The sequence below is a fragment of the Peromyscus eremicus genome, chromosome 3 (assembly GCF_949786415.1).
Source record: "Peromyscus eremicus chromosome 3, PerEre_H2_v1, whole genome shotgun sequence".
In the NCBI taxonomy this organism is placed as follows: domain Eukaryota; kingdom Metazoa; phylum Chordata; class Mammalia; order Rodentia; family Cricetidae; genus Peromyscus; species Peromyscus eremicus.
Window position 1 is genome coordinate 155,406,268 of NC_081418.1, and position 17,771 is coordinate 155,424,038.

General features: G+C 46.4%; 1 protein-coding gene across 6 annotated transcripts in view; it reads left to right on the forward strand.

Moving 5' to 3' along the window:
• Ccdc91 (coiled-coil domain containing 91) overlaps positions 1–17,771 on the forward strand; it is a 158,918-nt gene that overhangs the window by 12,177 nt on the left and 128,970 nt on the right. For 2 of the 6 annotated variants that reach the window (XM_059256398.1, XM_059256399.1), the window contains exons 3-5: positions 12,893–13,053; positions 14,973–15,176; positions 16,780–16,884. In XM_059256398.1, coding sequence (XP_059112381.1) covers positions 12,893–13,053; positions 14,973–15,176; positions 16,780–16,884 — 470 coding nt within the window. Of the gene's footprint in view, positions 1–3,505; positions 3,547–4,667; positions 4,689–11,996; positions 12,076–12,892; positions 13,054–14,972; positions 15,177–16,779; positions 16,885–17,771 lie in introns of those variants that run through there. The other 4 variants (XM_059256400.1, XM_059256402.1, XM_059256401.1 and 1 more) reach the window with 4 other exon arrangements.

Consider the following 17,771-nt stretch of genomic DNA (forward strand, 5'->3'; position numbering starts at 1 on the left):
TATTTTTGCTTTCTCTTTTCATCTGTCACTGCCCCCCAAGCCCTCCCTGTCCTCTGTCCCCTCCCGTCCTCTGTCCCCTCCCGTCCTCTGTCCTCCCGTCCTCTGTCCCCCCTCCCGTCCTCTGTCCCTCCTGTCCTCTGTCCTCCCGTCCTCTGTCCCCTCCCGTCCTCTGTCCCCTCCCGTCCTCTGTCCCCTCCCGTCCTCTGTCCTCCTGTCCTCTGTCCCCCCCTCCCGTCCTCTGTCCCCCCTCCTGTCCTCTGTCCCCTCCCGTCCTCTGTCCCCTCCCGTCCTCTGTCCCCTCCCGTCCTCTGTCCTCCTGTCCTCTGTCCCCCCCTCCCGTCCTCTGTCCCCCCTCCTGTCCTCTGTCCCCTCCCGTCCTCTGTCCCCTCCCGTCCTCTGTCCCCTCCCGTCCTCTGTCCTCCTGTCCTCTGTCCCCCCCTCCCGTCCTCTGTCCCCCCTCCTGTCCTCTGTCCCCCCTCCCGTCCTCTGTCCCCTCCCGTCCTCTGTCCCCCCTCCCGTCCTCTGTCCTCCCGTCCTCTGTCCCCTCCCGTCCTCTGTCCCCTCCTGTCCTCTGTCCCCCCCTCCCGTCCTCTGTCCCCTCCTGTCCTCTGTCCTCCTGTCCTCTGTCCCCCCTCCCGTCCTCTGTCCCCTCCTGTCCTCTGTCCCCCCCGTCCTCTGTCCTCCTGTCCTCTGTCCCCCCCTCCCGTCCTCTGTCCCCTCCCGTCCTCTGTCCCCTCCCGTCCTCTGTCCCCTCCTGTCCTCTGTCCTCCCGTCCTCTGTCCCCTCCCGTCCTCTGTCCCCTCCCGTCCTCTGTCCCCTCCCGTCCTCTGTCCCCTCCCGTCCTCTGTCCCCTCCCGTCCTCTGTCCCCTCCTGTCCTCTGTCCTCCCGTCCTCTGTCCCCTCCCGTCCTCTGTCCCCTCCCGTCCTCTGTCCCCCTCCCGTCCTCTGTCCCCTCCCATCCTCTGTCCCCTCCCGTCCTCTGTCCCCTCCTGTCCTCTGTCCCCTCCTGTCCTCTGTCCCCTCCCGTCCTCTGTCCTCCCGTCCTCTGTCCCCTCCCGTCCTCTGTCCCCCCTCCTGTCCTCTGTCCTCCCGTCCTCTGTCCTCCCGTCCTCTGTCCTCCTGTCCTCTGTCCCCCCCTCCCGTCCTCTGTCCCCTCCCGTCCTCTGTCCTCCCGTCCTCTGTCCCCTCCTGTCCTCTGTCCTCCCGTCCTCTGTCCCCTCCCGTCCTCTGTCCTCCTGTCCTCTGTCCCCTCCTGTCCTCTGTCCTCCCGTCCTCTGTCCCCTCCTGTCCTCTGTCCCCCTCCCGTCCTCTGTCCCCTCCCGTCCTCTGTCCCCTCCTGTCCTCTGTCCCCCTCCCGTCCTCTGTCCCCTCCTGTCCTCTGTCCCCTCCCGTCCTCTGTCCCCCCTCCTGTCCTCTGTCCCCTCCCGTCCTCTGTCCTCCTGTCCTCTGTCCTCCCGTCCTCTGTCCCCTCCTGTCCTCTGTCCCCTCCTGTCCTCTGTCCCCTCCTGTCCTCTGTCCCCTCCCGTCCTCTGTCCCCTCCTGTCCTCTGTCCCCTCCCGTCCTCTGTCCCCCCTCCCATCCTCTGTCCCCTCCCGTCCTCTGTCCCCTCCTGTCCTCTGTCCCCCCGTCCTCTGTCCCCTCCCGTCCTCTGTCCCCTCCTGTCCTCTGTCCCCTCCTGTGCTCTGTCCCCTCCTGTCCTCTGTCCCCTCCTGTCCTCTGTCCCCTCCTGTCCTCTGTCCCCCCCGTCCTCTGTCCCCTCCCGTCCTCTGTCCCCTCCTGTCCTCTGTCCCCTCCTGTCCTCTGTCCCCTCCTGTGCTCTGTCCCCTCCTGTCCTCTGTCCCCTCCTGTCCTCTGTCCCCCCCGTCCTCTGTCCCCCCCGTCCTCTGTCCCCTCCCGTCCTCTGTCCCCTCCCGTCCTCTGTCCCCTCCCGTCCTCTGTCCTCCCGTCCTCTGTCCCCTCCCGTCCTCTGTCCCCTCCCGTCCTCTGTCCCCCCCGTCCTCTGTCCCCTCCCGTCCTCTGTCCCCTCCCGTCCTCTGTCCCCTCCTGTCCTCTGTCCCCTCCTGTCCTCTGTCCCCCCGTCCTCTGTCCCCTCCCGTCCTCTGTCCCCTCCTGTCCTCTGTCCTCCTGTCCTCTGTCCTCCCGTCCTCTGTCCCCTCCCGTCCTCTGTCCTCCTGTCCTCTGTCCCCTCCCGTCCTCTGTCCCCTCCCGTCCTCTGTCCCCTCCTGTCCTCTGTCCCCTCCCGTCCTCTGTCCCCTCCCGTCCTCTGTCCCCTCCTGTCCTCTGTCCCCCCCGTCCTCTGTCCCCTCCCGTCCTCTGTCCCCTCCCGTTCTCTGTCCCCTCCTGTCCTCTGTCCTCCCGTCCTCTGTCCTCTCCTGTCCTCTGTCCCCTCCCGTCCTCTGTCCCCCCTCCCGTCCTCTGTCCCCCCTCCCGTCCTCTGTCCCCTCCCGTCCTCTGTCCCCCCTCCCGTCCTCTGTCCCCCTCCCGTCCTCTGTCCCCTCCCGTCCTCTGTCCCCCCTCCTGTCCTCTGTCCCCCCTCCTGTCCTCTGTCCCCCCTCCTGTCCTCTGTCCCCTCCTGTGCTCTGTCCCCTCCCGTCCTCTGTCCCCCCTCCTGTCCTCTGTCCCCCCTCCTGTCCTCTGTCCCCTCCTGTGCTCTGTCCCCTCCCGTCCTCTGTCCCCTCCCGTCCTCTGTCCCCTCCTGTCCTCTGTCCCCTCCCGTCCTCTGTCCCCTCCTGTCCTCTGTCCCCTCCTGTCCTCTGTCCCCTCCTGTCCTCTGTCCCCCCGTCCTCTGTCCCCTCCCGTCCTCTGTCCCCCCGTCCTCTGTCCCCTCCTGTCCTCTGCCCCCCGTCCTCTGCCCCCCCTCTGCTTTTCCCCACTGTCCTTGTGTCCCACGTAGTCCACTTTTGATAGTGTCTATGTGCTTCCTCCTTCTGCCCCTGTTCCTCCTGTCTTTCCTCCTCTCCTCTGACTCCCCTGACAGTGATGTTGCTGCAGAACAGGGTCTCACTTCCTTGCTCCCAGCTCATGTCCATCTTGAGGTCTGTGAATGAAGGAAATATGTGGCTGGGTCCCACCCTTTTCTTCTGCACACACAAGGGTCTGAAAATCAAGCTGAAGTCTACAGAATTTGGCAAAATTTGCTTATCTATCTTGGTTAATTCCTTTGCTTAGTTTTTTTGCTTGACTATTTTCATCTATGTTCAATTTGGCTGACTTAGTTGCTTTCTTTGAGTATTTTAGCTGGGTACCTAGCCTTCTGTTCACTGGAAAGAGAAATTTTAAAGTCAACAAAAAGAAGAATAAAATAAAGTAAAATGAAACCCCTCTATCAGTCTGCTGCTGCCTGACTTCCGTTAATTTTGTTGAAAGTGAAGAAATGTTGCTGTGGAAAACAAAGTGAGAATTTTGCTAATCCGAGTCTGGGTGTGAGTCTCTGGCCAAGCCATTGTGTGTCAGAGTGCAGGTCACAGCTGTGGAATGTGCCCCGGACTCCATAGAAACCGTATGAGCGAATGATTCTAGAACTCTGTATCCTCAAACCCTGAGACTGTAAGTTCACATCTCTTAGTTGTGTTTAAGAACTTTTCATCTTTGTGAAACTAAGTAGTAGCAGTCCTCTGTTCAAAGCGATTGCATCATGTGCATTTACTGTCCTGTTGTAGTAAGGAGGACACTGTGGTGTGAATCCCTTGTGGTGAACACAGCTATCTTCTGTAGTGAGGTTGGCACTGTGGTGTGACTCACTTGTGGTGAACACAGGTATCTTCTGTAGTGAGGTCGGCACTGTGGTGTGACTCACTTGTGGTGAACACAGCTCCTGTCTTCTGTAGTGAGGTCAACACTGTGGTGTGACTCACTTGTGGTGAACACAGCTCCTGTCTTCTGTAGTGCGGGCGGCACTGTGGTGTGACTCACTTGTGGTGAACACAGCTATCTTCTGTAGTGAGGTCAGCACTGTGGTGTGACTCACTTGTGGTGAACACAGCTGTCTTCTGTAGTGAGGGCGGCACTGTGGTGTGAATCACTTGTGGTGAACACAGCTGTCTTCTGTAGTGAGGGCGGCACTGTGGTGTGAATCACTTGTGGTGAACACAGCTATCTTCCGTAGTGAGGGTGGCACTCTGGTGTGAATTGCTCTTTTCTGTAGAGTTCTTTTCCTTCCCTGCTCCCACTAGATTCACTTCACATATCCTGGGTCACCTGAGCATGGCTGAGGGTACACCATGATCTTGGCCTCACTCAGTTTGATGACAAGTTGCAGTAGACTTTCTCAATCTTGGGGCAAGTTAATTTTTGTTTTCACAAAGGGGCACATTTTCGAGTTTGAAAGTACAGAAATTCAACTGGCCAAATTTACTTAAAAAGCTGTTCATTGTTTTGCCTGTTCAAAATGCTAGTTAAGATGTTTTCATAGTAACAACCTGTGTAGCACAGCCTGGGCTGTAAGCCTTTCTGTGCAGGTTGAAATTTATATGTGAATTTATATTTTAAAGGTCCATGTACACCTCTTATGTGTATCATTTAGAGAAATTTCAGCTTTTTGTTTTAGAATTTTAATTTTATAATTATGTTTACTTAACTGCTAAGATTTACTGGAAATTCACTTTCAGAGATACATGTCAGTTTCCCTTAAGCTAATTAAAGCTGTATTTTGCAAGCCTGTGACTCACAGTGATGGCTGCTCTTATTTGGTAAGTAATATTAACATTTCTGTGAGCGTCCATGCAAACTAGATACTACAATTAATTAATATTTTCAACCTGAAAAAGCCATTATCGAAATGTATTTTTACATGACTGAGCCCTTTAGAATTTCACATACCACATGGATTTTCTGTGGGCAATAGCTTGATAGTGTGATTTCTTTACTGAGGGCAATCAGTCCTTGGTGTCATGTTGTTTAAGTCATGTCTCCTTTTGGTTACTCAGCTCTCTACGTTTAGCAAACACGGACCCTGGTGGTAGTGTCAGCTGCTTTTATGTTTCTTGCCTCAGCCCCACTTCCATCTCTGTTAATCAAGTTCCCATCCCTAGAGCATCTCATCTGCTGCCCGTAACACCTACAGCCCGGGTTCCCATCCCTAGAGCATCTCATCTGCTGCCCGTAACACCTACAGCCCGGGTTCCCATCCCTAGAGCATCTCATCTGCTGCCCCGTAACACCTACAGCCCGGGTTCCCATCCGAGAGCATCTCATCTGCTGCCCGTAACACCTACAGCCCGGGTTCCCATCCCTAGAGCATCTCATCTGCTGCCCCGTAACACCTACAGCCCGGGTTCCCATCCGAGAGCATCTCATCTGCTACCCGTAACACCTACAGCCCGGGTTCCCATCCGAGAGCATCTCATCTGCTGCCCATAACACCTACAGCCTGGGTTCTTTGTCTTCAGGTTTGGTTTACACAGGGTTCAGTATACATTTGTGTTCTTCTGTGTGACAGTACCATGTGCCTGAGCGCGCTCAGTGTCATGCTTGCTGTTTCTGATGGCTCAGAAATGTGCAGTTAGGTCCACAGCACAGTCCCAGCGTCTTCCTGCATCTGGTTTCCTGTTCTGGAGTTCTCCCCTTCTGGAATATTCTCCATCTCTGCAAGTGTAACTTCACCTCATACTTTTCTTTGGTCAAAACCTAGTCAGTGTCTTTGTCTATGGAACTCCCCATGCCCATGCCCCAGTCTCCCTGTGCACAGGTCAGTCCGGAGCATGCTCTTCCCTGCTGCTTGTCCCTGATCTTCCTGTTAAACTTTGCTCAACTGAGTTACAGTTAACACTCCACACACCCTGCTTCTCTCGGCCTCCCTGGCTTCCCTCACTCCATTACCCCTTCCCCCTCCTCTTGAAGAATTGTCTTTTAGGGTTTTTCCTTGACCCTTTTACTTTTTACATTTATGTATTTATTATTATGTGTGCTCGTTTCTGTGTGTATATACAACAGGGCATGTGGAGGTCAGAGAACAGCTTGTGAGAGTTGGTTCTCACCTTGTACCAGTAAACTCAGCTTGTCAGGCTTGGAGGGGGTTCCTATACCTGCTGAGCCCTCTCTCCACCCTTTGCTTTTCTGCCTCAGTATTCATTTACTGTGACTTTATTACACTGAAGACATATAGTGACAGTACTATGTCCCAAAGTAAAGTACATTAGTGCCCCCACCTTACAGTATGATTAGGGTATTGTCCCAATTACTTCAGCTGTCAGCTTGACACCCTCGGGAAGAGTAAATGTCAGTTGAGAAATTCTCTCCATCAGATTGGCCTGTGGGGATGTCTGTGGGGCATTGTCTTGATTACTGATTGATAGACTAGGAGTCAGCCCGTTATAGGTTGTACCATCTCTGGGCAGGTGGCTTTAGGCTGAGCAGGTCAGGGGAGCAAAGTCAGTAAGCAGCTTTCCTCCACATGTCCGCTTCAGTCCTGCCTGAGGCTCTTGTCTTGAGGTCCTGCCTTGGCATCATTTGTGGACTGTGACCTGTAAGCCTGCAGATCCTCCCTCCCCAGACTGCTTTGGTTATGGCATTTATCACAATGACAGAGAAGAGACTAGACGGTCATTTGCAGTATGGGTAGTTCACTTTCTGTCTCTTGCAGTCTATCTTAGGGTTCAGTCCCCCTATTTCTGGCTAACTATTTGTATGTATACACACACACATACACATATATAAAATTTATATAATATATATTATGTTGAGTGTGTGAAATGATAACAAAGTTCAGAAGTCCCTAAAGCTGATGCTGAGAGGAGAGACTCAAGCATTCACTCCTGTCTTCCCACAGAATTCCCACCTGTCTGCCCACGGGGTCTATTAGCTTCTGTTTCTTCCTCCTACTAGAGTCTTGGCCCCTTAACATCTCTAAAGTTTGTCTTCTGTTATTTTCTCATCTCATTTGCTTAGTCTATAATTTGAAAATCTTTCAAAGTTTTTGTCAGTTTTAAGTTCTCTACATATTAAGAATATTGGGCTTTATTTGGGGGGCGTTTGCATATATCTTTTTCTAAATTGGCAATTGTTGCACTTTAATGGTAATGAACAATTTTTGATAAGCAAAAAAGTTTTTGTATATTCTGTAATTCTGGTTTTGGTTTTTTTTTAATACCTGGACATTAGGACATTTTTCTTGACATTTTACATTACTTGACAACCTTAGCCCTGTTTTAGTCTAATTTTTATGTGATCTTGTTTTTTAAAATACTTCACTCTTTGATCTTTTAAAGATTTTATTTAGTTTTTTACTTTGTATTTGTGTGTGCATGCACACATGTATGCAAGTGCCTCCATATGCCAGAAGAGGGCATTGCATTCTCTGGAGCTGGAGATGGTTATGAGCCACATTACAGGTGCTGGGAATTGAAGCTGGGTCCTCTGGAAGATCAGCAAGTGCTCTTAACTGCTGAGCTGTCTCTCAGGCCCTAAATTTTTGATTTTATGAGGAGTTTGTTCTGTGTCTTACCTCTTTCCAAAAGGCTGAAAATCCCATCTTTATGACCTCAGTGACTTAATCCGCCATATTTCTTCTGTGCTTGTTTTCCCCAGATGAGTCACTTTTAGGGTGTTCTGATCTGCTTTACAGCATCTTCGTTGACTCAAGTTTTGCTACATTTCACTGCAACTTCACACAGGAGTTTTCCATGAGGCTGGCAGCACACTAGGGTGCTGATTTCAGTGAGGAAGAGAGAGACTGTTGTCCCAGTGGCTGCTTGTTCATATGGCCTGTGTTGTCCATTTATTTTGCCCCATTGAAAAGCCTGTTGATACTTCACAGGGAGCACAGGAAGCCTATAACATAACCAAGGAAGGATGGCAGCTGGATGGTGCTGAGGTCTTTATCATTCCAGGGCTTCCTTTGTCTTGGCCTAAAGCTTTCCTTTTGTATCTTTTGTGACTGTTTTCCTCACATTGCTTACTAAATTTATGAAGTTTTTTTTATCTTGTACTAAAAAACAGTAGTTCCTTTTGTCATTGTTCTCATGGGGTATACAGCCTTTTGATGTTGGAACAGGATTTTGTCATCTAGTTAAAGAATACATACATGCATATTGCATATATTTTCATATTTATATATGTAAAAAGCCCTCAGCATTTAAATAAGTTCATGGTTTGTGTTGGGCTACATGTTGCCTCTAGGCCACTTTTGAACACTTCTGGTATTTTTTTTTAACCACTTTTTCATATAAATACCACTGATGCATTTTTTGAGTTTTTCTTGCTGCTTTATGGAATAAATTATGGTCCAAGATTCAGGCTAGGAACCAAGATGGCTTCCCTCTTTTTTTCTGTTGCATGCTGTCCTCTGAGCTCTTTGGTTTAACTGTTTGATTTGTGTTTTCCTTTGGTTAAAGGACATGGAGATACTGGGCAGTCTTTATTGAGAAGATTTATTGAGAGGAGATGGTTGATGAAGTACATTCAGTTTTAGCAGGGGCGTTTTCAGAGTGTTGGATGCATCATGTCATCCTCTTTAGTGTGCTTAGTGGAGTGTTAGGGAATTTTCAAATAGTGAATCAGCATTTTAGTCCCTGAATAAAATGGTACTTGTTTGCTGGGTTCTGTTTCTTTAATATGCTTTGGGATTTTGTTCACTAACATTTAATTAAACTTTTACTTTCATAGAGAATCTTTTGTCTAAAAGCTTTTATTTTTGCTGCCTTTTGAAAATACATTCAATTTTTGTTGTTGCTGTGTGTGTGTGTGTGTGTGTGTGTGTGTGGTCATTCAGGTGACTCTGTGTGTGTGTGTGTGTGTGTGTGTGTGTGTGTGGTCAGGTGACTGTGTGTGTGTGTGTGTGTGTGTGTGTGTGTGTGTGGTCAGGTGACTCTGTGTGTGTGTGTGTGTGTGTGTGTGTGTGTGTGTGTGGGGTCAGGTGACTCTGTGTGTGTGTGTGTGTGTGTGTGTGTGTGTGTGTGTGTGTGGTCATTCAGGTGACTCTGTGTGTGGGGGGGGGTCACGTGACTCTGTGTGTGTGTGTGTGTGTGTGTGTGTGTGTGTGTGTAGGTCGGAGGAGAGCTTGGAGGAGTTTGTTCTCGCCTTTCCCTGTGTCTGTGCTGGGATGAATTCGGCTGCCAGTCTTGGCGTCAGATGCTTTCCTCAGAGCCGCTGTGCAGCCCCTTCACTGCCTGTGTGGGTTTGACTGATGCATTCATATTAATGAGGTTTTCTTTCATTTTTATTTCAGAGTGTTGGGATTATGTAGGTTTGGCTCTTGGGGAGAAAAGCCTTGTGATGTCATTGGAGCTTCATGCTTGTCTCTGGGGTTATTGCCTGATGGCTTAACTTCCCCCAGAAATAGGTGTGTTCCTGGAGACCTGCTTTAACTTTGCAATCAACTTCGAGAACTGTGTTTCTTTAAGCACTTGCCATTTTGATAAAAATTTAAAATTATTTAGCAGTCTAAAGATAAAATAAGGGAAATTTCCTATTTTAAAGCTGTGATTATTGCTATTTAATTGTGTATATTTGTATTTTGCCCATTGGATTAGCTGCTATTATTTTTAGCTCTGCTTTTGAACCCAGAATTTTAAAAATTAGACCAATTATTTAATGAATCCTTTTTCATGCCTGTGTTATCCTTTTCAGTTCTCTTTTCATACTCTAATTTTTCTGTTCCATTTCTTTAGTTTGATCTGTAAAGAATTAGTTTTTTTTTTTTTTAAAGTTCCTAGAATGTGTATGTATGTATAAACATCTACATCCCTAATTACTGCTTTATGTACATTGTAGATTCTGGTAAGTAATGTTTTTAAGGTCATTTATTTCTTAGAAATCCAATAATATTCTTAATTGAAAGCAGGTAATTAGAATTACATTGTGATTAAGTGGATAATGGGACAGGTGGGATGATCCTGGGAACGCTGGTCTTCTGTGTGTGGAAAGAATATACCATTCTGGTGTCCATTTGCTGCTGTGTTTCCTCGTACACCCTGTGACTCTGCTTAGTTAAGTGCTGTATCTTTGTCAGCTTATTTAAGCATTCAAATGTAAGTTTGAGGTTCATGTCATTTCCCACTTTTGTAAGAGGAAACCGTGACTCTGAAGGGTTTGTGTCATTTGTCTAAAGTGCCTGGTGTTCACATTGGAAGCCAGGGTGGGCTTCTAGGTTGGCTTGTGTTTGTGCAGTGGTACTGTGATGTCATAGAGGCACTGAACAGTGTGGCAGAACTGTGGGCGCTAGCAGCGCAGTGTGACTGGGTGAGGTAACACTGGCTTGGCAGATCCAGTGTTGAAGTTAATGGAGAGGGAACCATGAGGCTGATCTGGGCTGTGTGAAGTGATAGCTGGCTAATATGCCTGTGGGACATCTAAATGGATCCTGTGGTAATCAGGTGAGTGACTGGTGTGAGAGGGCCAGGGAGCACTTGATTCTCGAGATGGGAATTTGGTTTTCATTGTGGGTCATAGGAGGTTTAATAATGGGCTTGAAAGTGGTTGAAGGAAGTGGAAGTGTGTGTACTTGAAGTCGAGAGTGGAGTGAGTGTTCATCAAAGGACCAGTAGCACCTTAAGTAACAGCTGCAGGAGACTGGCCTGGATGGGAGTGAGGAGGGTGGAGATGGCCTGCAATCTGCTGAGGAAGTGTGCTTATGAAGCGGAAGGTGGGGTGGTGGTGCTGTCTGAGAGCCAGGCCCTCCTCTCCCCTCGTCGTTTTCTTTTGTAACCTCTTCTCGCCTCTTGTCCCCCCCCTCCCCCACTTTCTTCCTTTCCCCATCCTTCAGCTTTTCTACCTACTGTCCCCTCTCTTTTCTTCTTTTCATGTGACACACTTGGATATTCAGTGTTTGAAGAATTTCCCTTAGGACTACATGGCATCTTGTCTTCAATCATGACTGTAGATGTGAAGACAGGGATGGTGAAATACTCCAGTATTAGGGCTGTCTTGGTCAGGGTTTCTAGTGCTGTGATAAAAAACCATGACCAAAAGCAATTGGAGGGGGCAAGGGTTTATTTCAGCTCACAAATCCTCACCACAGTCCACCACTGAGGGAAGTCAGGGCAGGAACCTGGAGGCAGGAGATGATGCAGAGGCCATGGAGGAGTGCTGTGTGCTGGATCATTTTCCATGGCTCACTCAGCCTGCCTTCTGCCACAGAGGACCACAAACAAGAAGGGGCACCACAGGCTTACCCACAGGCTTGCCCATGGCCTTGCCCTGCCAATGGCCTTGCCCACGGCCTTGCCCATGGCCTTGCCCTGCCCACAGGTTTGCCCACGGCCTTGCCCACGGCCACCCTGGTGGAATATTTTCTCCATTGAGCTTCTGTCTTCCCAGATGACTCCAGCTTGTGTCAGGTTGACAGAAAGCACAAGGGTGGCACTGCTTAGAGTCTGCCTGTGAACACATCGTGTCCAGGACATTTAATATCATAAGCTTGCTTTGTAGTTTTGTCTGCTTTACAGAAGATGTGGAAGGACAGGAGGACAGGCTACTCACCATTGTTCTGTGCTTAGTGTGATATTGTGATGCCAGGCAATACTTTTGCTCATGCTTTTCAGAGTTCATAATATGTTATCAGTTAAAATTCAGAATGAGAAGTTGGAATGTTTTAACATTTTTAGAGAATTCACTTTAGCCATATGTAGGGAGGATTTGGGAAAAATTCTGAAAAATATATGGCAAGTTCAATCTTTATTAAAGTTCTACTGTTTTGTGTTTGAGTTGAAAAAATTGAAATACATCTTTGTGCAGCTAGACACACACATACACACACACACACGCTCATACACACAGAGACACACACACCCGTGCACACTGATTTAAGTTTAGAAAGAAGTTAATTCTGCAGCTAAATGATTTCCTTTTTTAAAGTTAATTTTCTTTTGAGAATTTCATGCATGGTTACTATATTTACATCTTCTCCACCCTCTTATCCAGTGTGTAACATACTCTTACAAAGCCACAACATTATTAGATACAATAAAATTTTACATAATTAAGAGTTCCTTAAAATAGCAATCAGAAATCTGTGCATTTAGCTCGTTAGTACTCACTGCCTTCTATGTGTCTTTCTTCAGGGCAACACGCAATTGTGAACCACCTTCAGTTTGTGGTAGGACCCGAGGACAGAGCTACTGATGCCCATGTGGAATAAAGGTCATTGCAGTTAGGTCTTGGGTGTGTGAGTGAGCTGACTGCTGAAGATGACTCCTTAAATTTCAAAGCATATTAGATTCATTTGAATTTTGGAAGCATTTAAAAATAAAATAATATAAATATCTGCTTTTTCCTTATTTGTATTTTTGTCTTTTTTTGTACCTGTCAATCAGCTGCTTCCATAACCTTCTAAAGAGAGCCTTAATCACAGTGTAACAGTGGTTTATTATGGATCTAATAGCAAAATTGTTTACAACATTACTTTTGTGGAAACAATCCAGTAAGTGAAAATTGACTTTAACATGAAAACTTTAAAAAAATTATTACAAAGAGGAACTTCAGGTTTTTACAGCAGTCCTCCCTTCGTCTCTATTTTCCATAGTGAATGTTTAGCTGTTGAGCTCTGCTAGATTGGAGCTAGGGTCACCAGTGTGCAACAGTGTCTCCCTGCACCTTCCACATTCACAGCACTCCTGGCCACACCAGGCCAGTGCCCTTTTAAAAAAGTTCAATCAGCTCTCCTGAGTTAGTGAGTGGATGTGCCATGTTGTAGGTTGAATATTTTCTCTGCTGGGAAATGAACATTTCCAGTGGGCTAGGCTAGTATGTGTGTTAAAGACGTTAAAACATGTAGTTTGATTACGACTCATGGAGACATCGTGTGTAATTCAGAAACACTTCTTTGGATTTTAGACATTAGCCATAAAGTCTGGATTTCTCAACTGCACTGCACCTAACTCTAACTCCTGCACTCTTTCCTACCCGCTTACCCATCTCTGTTTGGTCTCTAACATCCCTCTTGTGCTTCTGTCTTCAGTATCCGGAGTGTGTCTCTCACCAGCTTCTCCGGAGCTCATTCTGGACCATGACCATTCACTGCCATCCTCTGGCCGCCTCCCTCCAGATGCCATCATTTCAGCACCAGATGATATGCGTGCAGACAATGGCCTTGTGAGTCAGACCGTCCCCAAAGCTCAGGTGAGTGCTGTCGTCATTCAGAAGGAAGCTTGCTTGTAGAAACTGCATCTTGACTTAATTCATGCCCTTACTTATTTTTAAAATAGAATTTTCCAAAGGGTTAGTTCTGTAGTAGATAGGATATTCTAATTTTGAAGCCAAGACTTAGAATTTAAAAAAAAATGCTATATAATACTGTTTTGTGATGTGATTGCAAAAGACTTAAGTACCTTAGTTATAAAAGTTTGCTTTGAGTGTCTCATTTATTAAAATTGACTGAGTACTCAGGCCCGTGGCTCCATTTAGGGGGCCCAGAGGACACTGGATTCAAAAAAGAAAGCTAGCTGGCAGGACTTATTCCATAAACATCCACTGAGCTTAAAGGCTAGTACAGAGCCCAGAGCCTCCTGGGTAAATTCCTGAGGAGTTCCTCAATGCTGAGTGTCAACTCCTTCCTCAAAGTAGTCTTCCGGCCACCAGGATAAGTCCTGCTGGGGTGAGCAAGAGGGTTCAGCGGTGGAGAGTACATAGGGCTCTTGCAGAGGACCTGAGTTTGGTTCAACACTCACATCAAGCAGCTCCAAGGGATGCTACCTCAAACACACACAGACATCCACACACAGACACTCCTACTCCCCCAGGTAAAATTAAATCTTAAAAGAAAGAAATGTACCATTGATTCTCCTGTTGAAAGGTGAGAAACTGAGGCACAGAGGAGCAAATTCCCTACAAGAACATTGCTAACATGCTGGAGAGATGGCTCAGAGGTTAAAAGCACCGGCTGTTCTTCCGGAGGACCCAGGTTCAATTCCCAGCAACCACATGGTGGCTCACAACCATCTGTAATGAGTTCTGATGCCCTCTTCTGGCCTGCAAGCATACATGCAGACAGAACACAGCATACATAATACATAAATAAATCTTTAAAAAAACAAAACAAAACAAAAAAAACCCAACATTGCTGGCAGGCTGCAGAGACAGAGCTGGGTTTCACTAAGTAAACTGAGGCACACAGGGTAAACTTCCTACAAGAACATTGCTAGCAGGCTGCAGAGACAGAGCTGGGCTCCACAGCTGACTTTTTGCCTACATTACAATTTAACTGTGTGTGAAATTGCATTGGAAGAACATCCAGCCTGCCTGTACTCATTTGGTGGCATTTCTGCCACCAAAGTTGATGCTTTACTGTGGTAAACAGCTGTGCATGGTTATTAAAATGGACTTACCTTTGCATATGTTATCTTGGACTTAGAGAATAGTAACAAAAAAGAATAATTTTTTTTTGCATTTCGAACTTAAATTCAAAGTTAAACTTCAAAAAGGGAAATAATTACTAGAATTGTTTTTCTTTTCTTGGAGTATTAACATGTTTTTTAGGTACAGGAGCATCTATTTCAGTTTTAGGGTAAAAGCCTCCAAAGACAGCATCATCATAGCGTATTCATTTAGGTATTTGCAGAGCTAGATATCATGCTGGATACTGGAGGCAGGGTTCCAAAATTCAGTTTTAAAATGTCAACTGCAATTTTAAGTAACCTGTTAACTTTGTTAGAAGTTGATAAGTTAGCATCATTAATAAATATGAAATTCTGAGTTGCAATTAATTCTAAATGAATCCTAGGTCTGTGTATACATTTCAGAATGGATGTGTTTCAGATGTGTCTATGCTCAACTGTGCATTTTTGTACATAAAGGTTTTAAGTGTTTTAGTGTGTTAGCAGCAATGCAGTAGTGAGTACTGTAGATATAAGAGGACTTTTCTTTACGCTTCAAAGATCAGGCTATTGTAATAGTCTGAAGTCTTCTGTTGATTCACTTAGAGGGGAGATAATTTCATTGCTTGCAATACAACTTAATTCTAAATGTGGTTTACAATACCCTTTGAACATTTCCTTAAAAGGATGGTCTAACTTTTCTCTGTCTGTTAACACATGGTTTAGATTCAGCAGTCAGCACACACACATCTGAATATACCACTTTTTCCACTTGGCTTAACGGATGAGACAACCCATGGAGCGCTTGGACTGGAGGATGACCCTGAGGGTCCTGGAGCCGACGTGTCCCACTCACAACTACAGCAAAAAATATCAAGTCTGGAGACTAAACTGAAAGCATCTGAAGAGGAAAAACAGAGAATTAAAAAGGTGTGTGTGTGTACATCTGCCTGGGAATGTAGAATTGTATATGATAGCAATTTGATATCAAATTCAACCTAAAGTAGATTAAAATTTCATGAAAGACTGTATTGTCTTCCCTGGGGTGGAGGTTCAGGTCAGTCACATCAGATAGTAAGTGGAGGCACTTTATTAGAAGCTGCTAGTCATGGGCTAGAGAGATGGATGGCTGCGTGGTTAAGAACCCTACTGTTCTTGCAAATAGATCCAAGTTTGGTTCTTAGCACCCACATCGCAGCTCACTGTCTGTAACTCCAGTTCCATGCGCTCTTCTGGCCTCCAAGGTTTTCCTGTATGCATGTAGTGCATGTACATACATGCAGGCAAACACATACATAAATAAAAAGTAAATAAACCTTGAACAAAAGTCTCTAGTCAGTGGTTGGCACACCCATGCGTTCAGCATCTGATTCAACCAACCATACATCAGGGACACATCTTCTATTTGCTATGGGTGTATGTTTACAGACCTCCAAAGTAGCTGAAGATCTCAGTGTATATGGTAGGGTATGTGTAGGTTATATGAAAATATCCTGTTGTTTTTTATAAGGATCTTGAGCATCCTGAGACTTTGGTGTCAGCAGGGACCCACATGAACTGAAAGGAGGTTGAATGCAGTTCTAAGGCATGCACAGATTTCTCTGGGGCTTTTTGTTATTTTTTGCTCCTCTATGACTTACGTTTCTGTAGGCAGTGTTATACTTGGTGTGTGGATTTTAGGTTTGCTGTGTTACCTTATCTCTGTGGGAAGTCAGGTACTCCTGGGGTGTTTGAACACAGATGTTCAGGGAAGGGACGGGTATATGCTCTCAGCTCCTTCTGTCCTTCCATCTGCCTGTCTATCCATCTACCTGTCTTCTATCATTTATCATCTGTCAGTTATCTATCATCTCTCTAGATCCTTCATTCTATCTGTTTCCGTCCATTTGTCCACCCATAAGTCTGTCTGTCTGTCTGTCTGTCTTAGCCAGTTCATCAAAAGTACTTTCAGAGATTGGGTTTTATTCATTGTACTCATTGCGACACTCTTGTTCTTATTTACTCCTTGTTTTGTGTTTGTGGTGGGTGCCTATACATTGTTGTATGCATGTAGGACATGCTCATGTGTTCTGTAGAGGCTAGAAGTCAGCCCAGGAAGTCTTCATCCATCACTCTACACCTTGTGTCTCCTGACCTGGAGCTCGCCATTTCCACTAAGGTGGCTGGCCAGTGGACTCCATGGATACCCTAGTCTCTGTCTCTCTGTTCTGGAGTTGCAGATGTCTATGGACACACTTGGCTTTTTATATGGATATGGGGGTCTACTCTCAGGTCCTTCATGCTTGTACAGATAGCACTTTACCCTCTAAGCTGCCTCCCCAGCCCCACTCTTAGACATTTATGAATTTTAATGTTATGTCAGTATTTGATATTGGCCTAGAAATTAGTTAACTTTGGTAGTTTCCTACATACGTAATTCTTAGACTTTAAGCATTTTTTCCTAATTTTCTTCCCTGACAAATATTTTCTGTGTTTACTGAAGAAGTATTTTATGCCATGGAACATTGCAAGCTTGTGTTTGGGTTTCTTGTAGGATGTGGACTCGCTGATGGAGAAGCACAGTGTCCTGGAGAAAGACTTCCTGAAGGAAAAGGAGCAGGATGCTGTGTCCTTTCAAGCCAGATACCGTGAGCTTCAGGTGAGCAATTACTTAAACACGCTCTTGTTTCCAGACGTGTTCAGTGACGGTCCTGAGTGAGGGACATGCTGAAGGGAGTGGTCGTCTACATTTAGTCTGGGAGGAACTGGAAAGCAGCATTTTCAGTTGTCATGACTTTTTGGGATGCTGGTATCAGATCACTGACTCCATGCTAAAGTGCACTAGCTTATAGAAGATGCTTGCAAATAGAGATTTGGAGAAATTGGGGAAATGGAGTTTGTTTGTTAGGGTAATGCTTTATACTCTTGGGAAGTCATTGTAGGTAGAAGAGTGTCAAACTCTGGGGCATTTGGACTGGGAAATACCTGTTGTCTCTTTGCTTGCTGCTTACTTGCTGAGCTTGTTCCAGGTTTGGCCTTGGGCTGGGTACTCACATTGCCTGTAGAATAGGGTGGATGGTCCAACTCACATTTCCTATAGAGTAGGATGGACAGTCCATGCTTTTTTATGCTCAGATATCTAACATGTGCTTCTTCTGAATATATTGAGAGTTAAAGAGGAGCCGGTTTATTTTGTTAAGATGGCAAGGACGGTAGAGTGTTGGCTGGGTCTCTAGTGTCCACAACATGAAGCAAACTGTGGGAAATATTCCAAGATGTGCCAAAAGTAGAATATACGTGTGGATCAAAATCACTTCTCCAAAAGAAATGCCGGGGTGTATAGTTCTAAAACAATATGCTTATTCTGGAAAATATGGGCAATATAGAACAAAGAAAGCAAAATCTTACTACAAGGAAAATTAGAAATCATTTCTCATGATTTCAGAATATTTGGCTTTTAATTTTCAAGTTTAAGGAAACCTGCCATCCTAAGGTCAGCATGGGATGCATGCTAGCACAAGTTTTGACTGACCCAAGAAAGAGTAA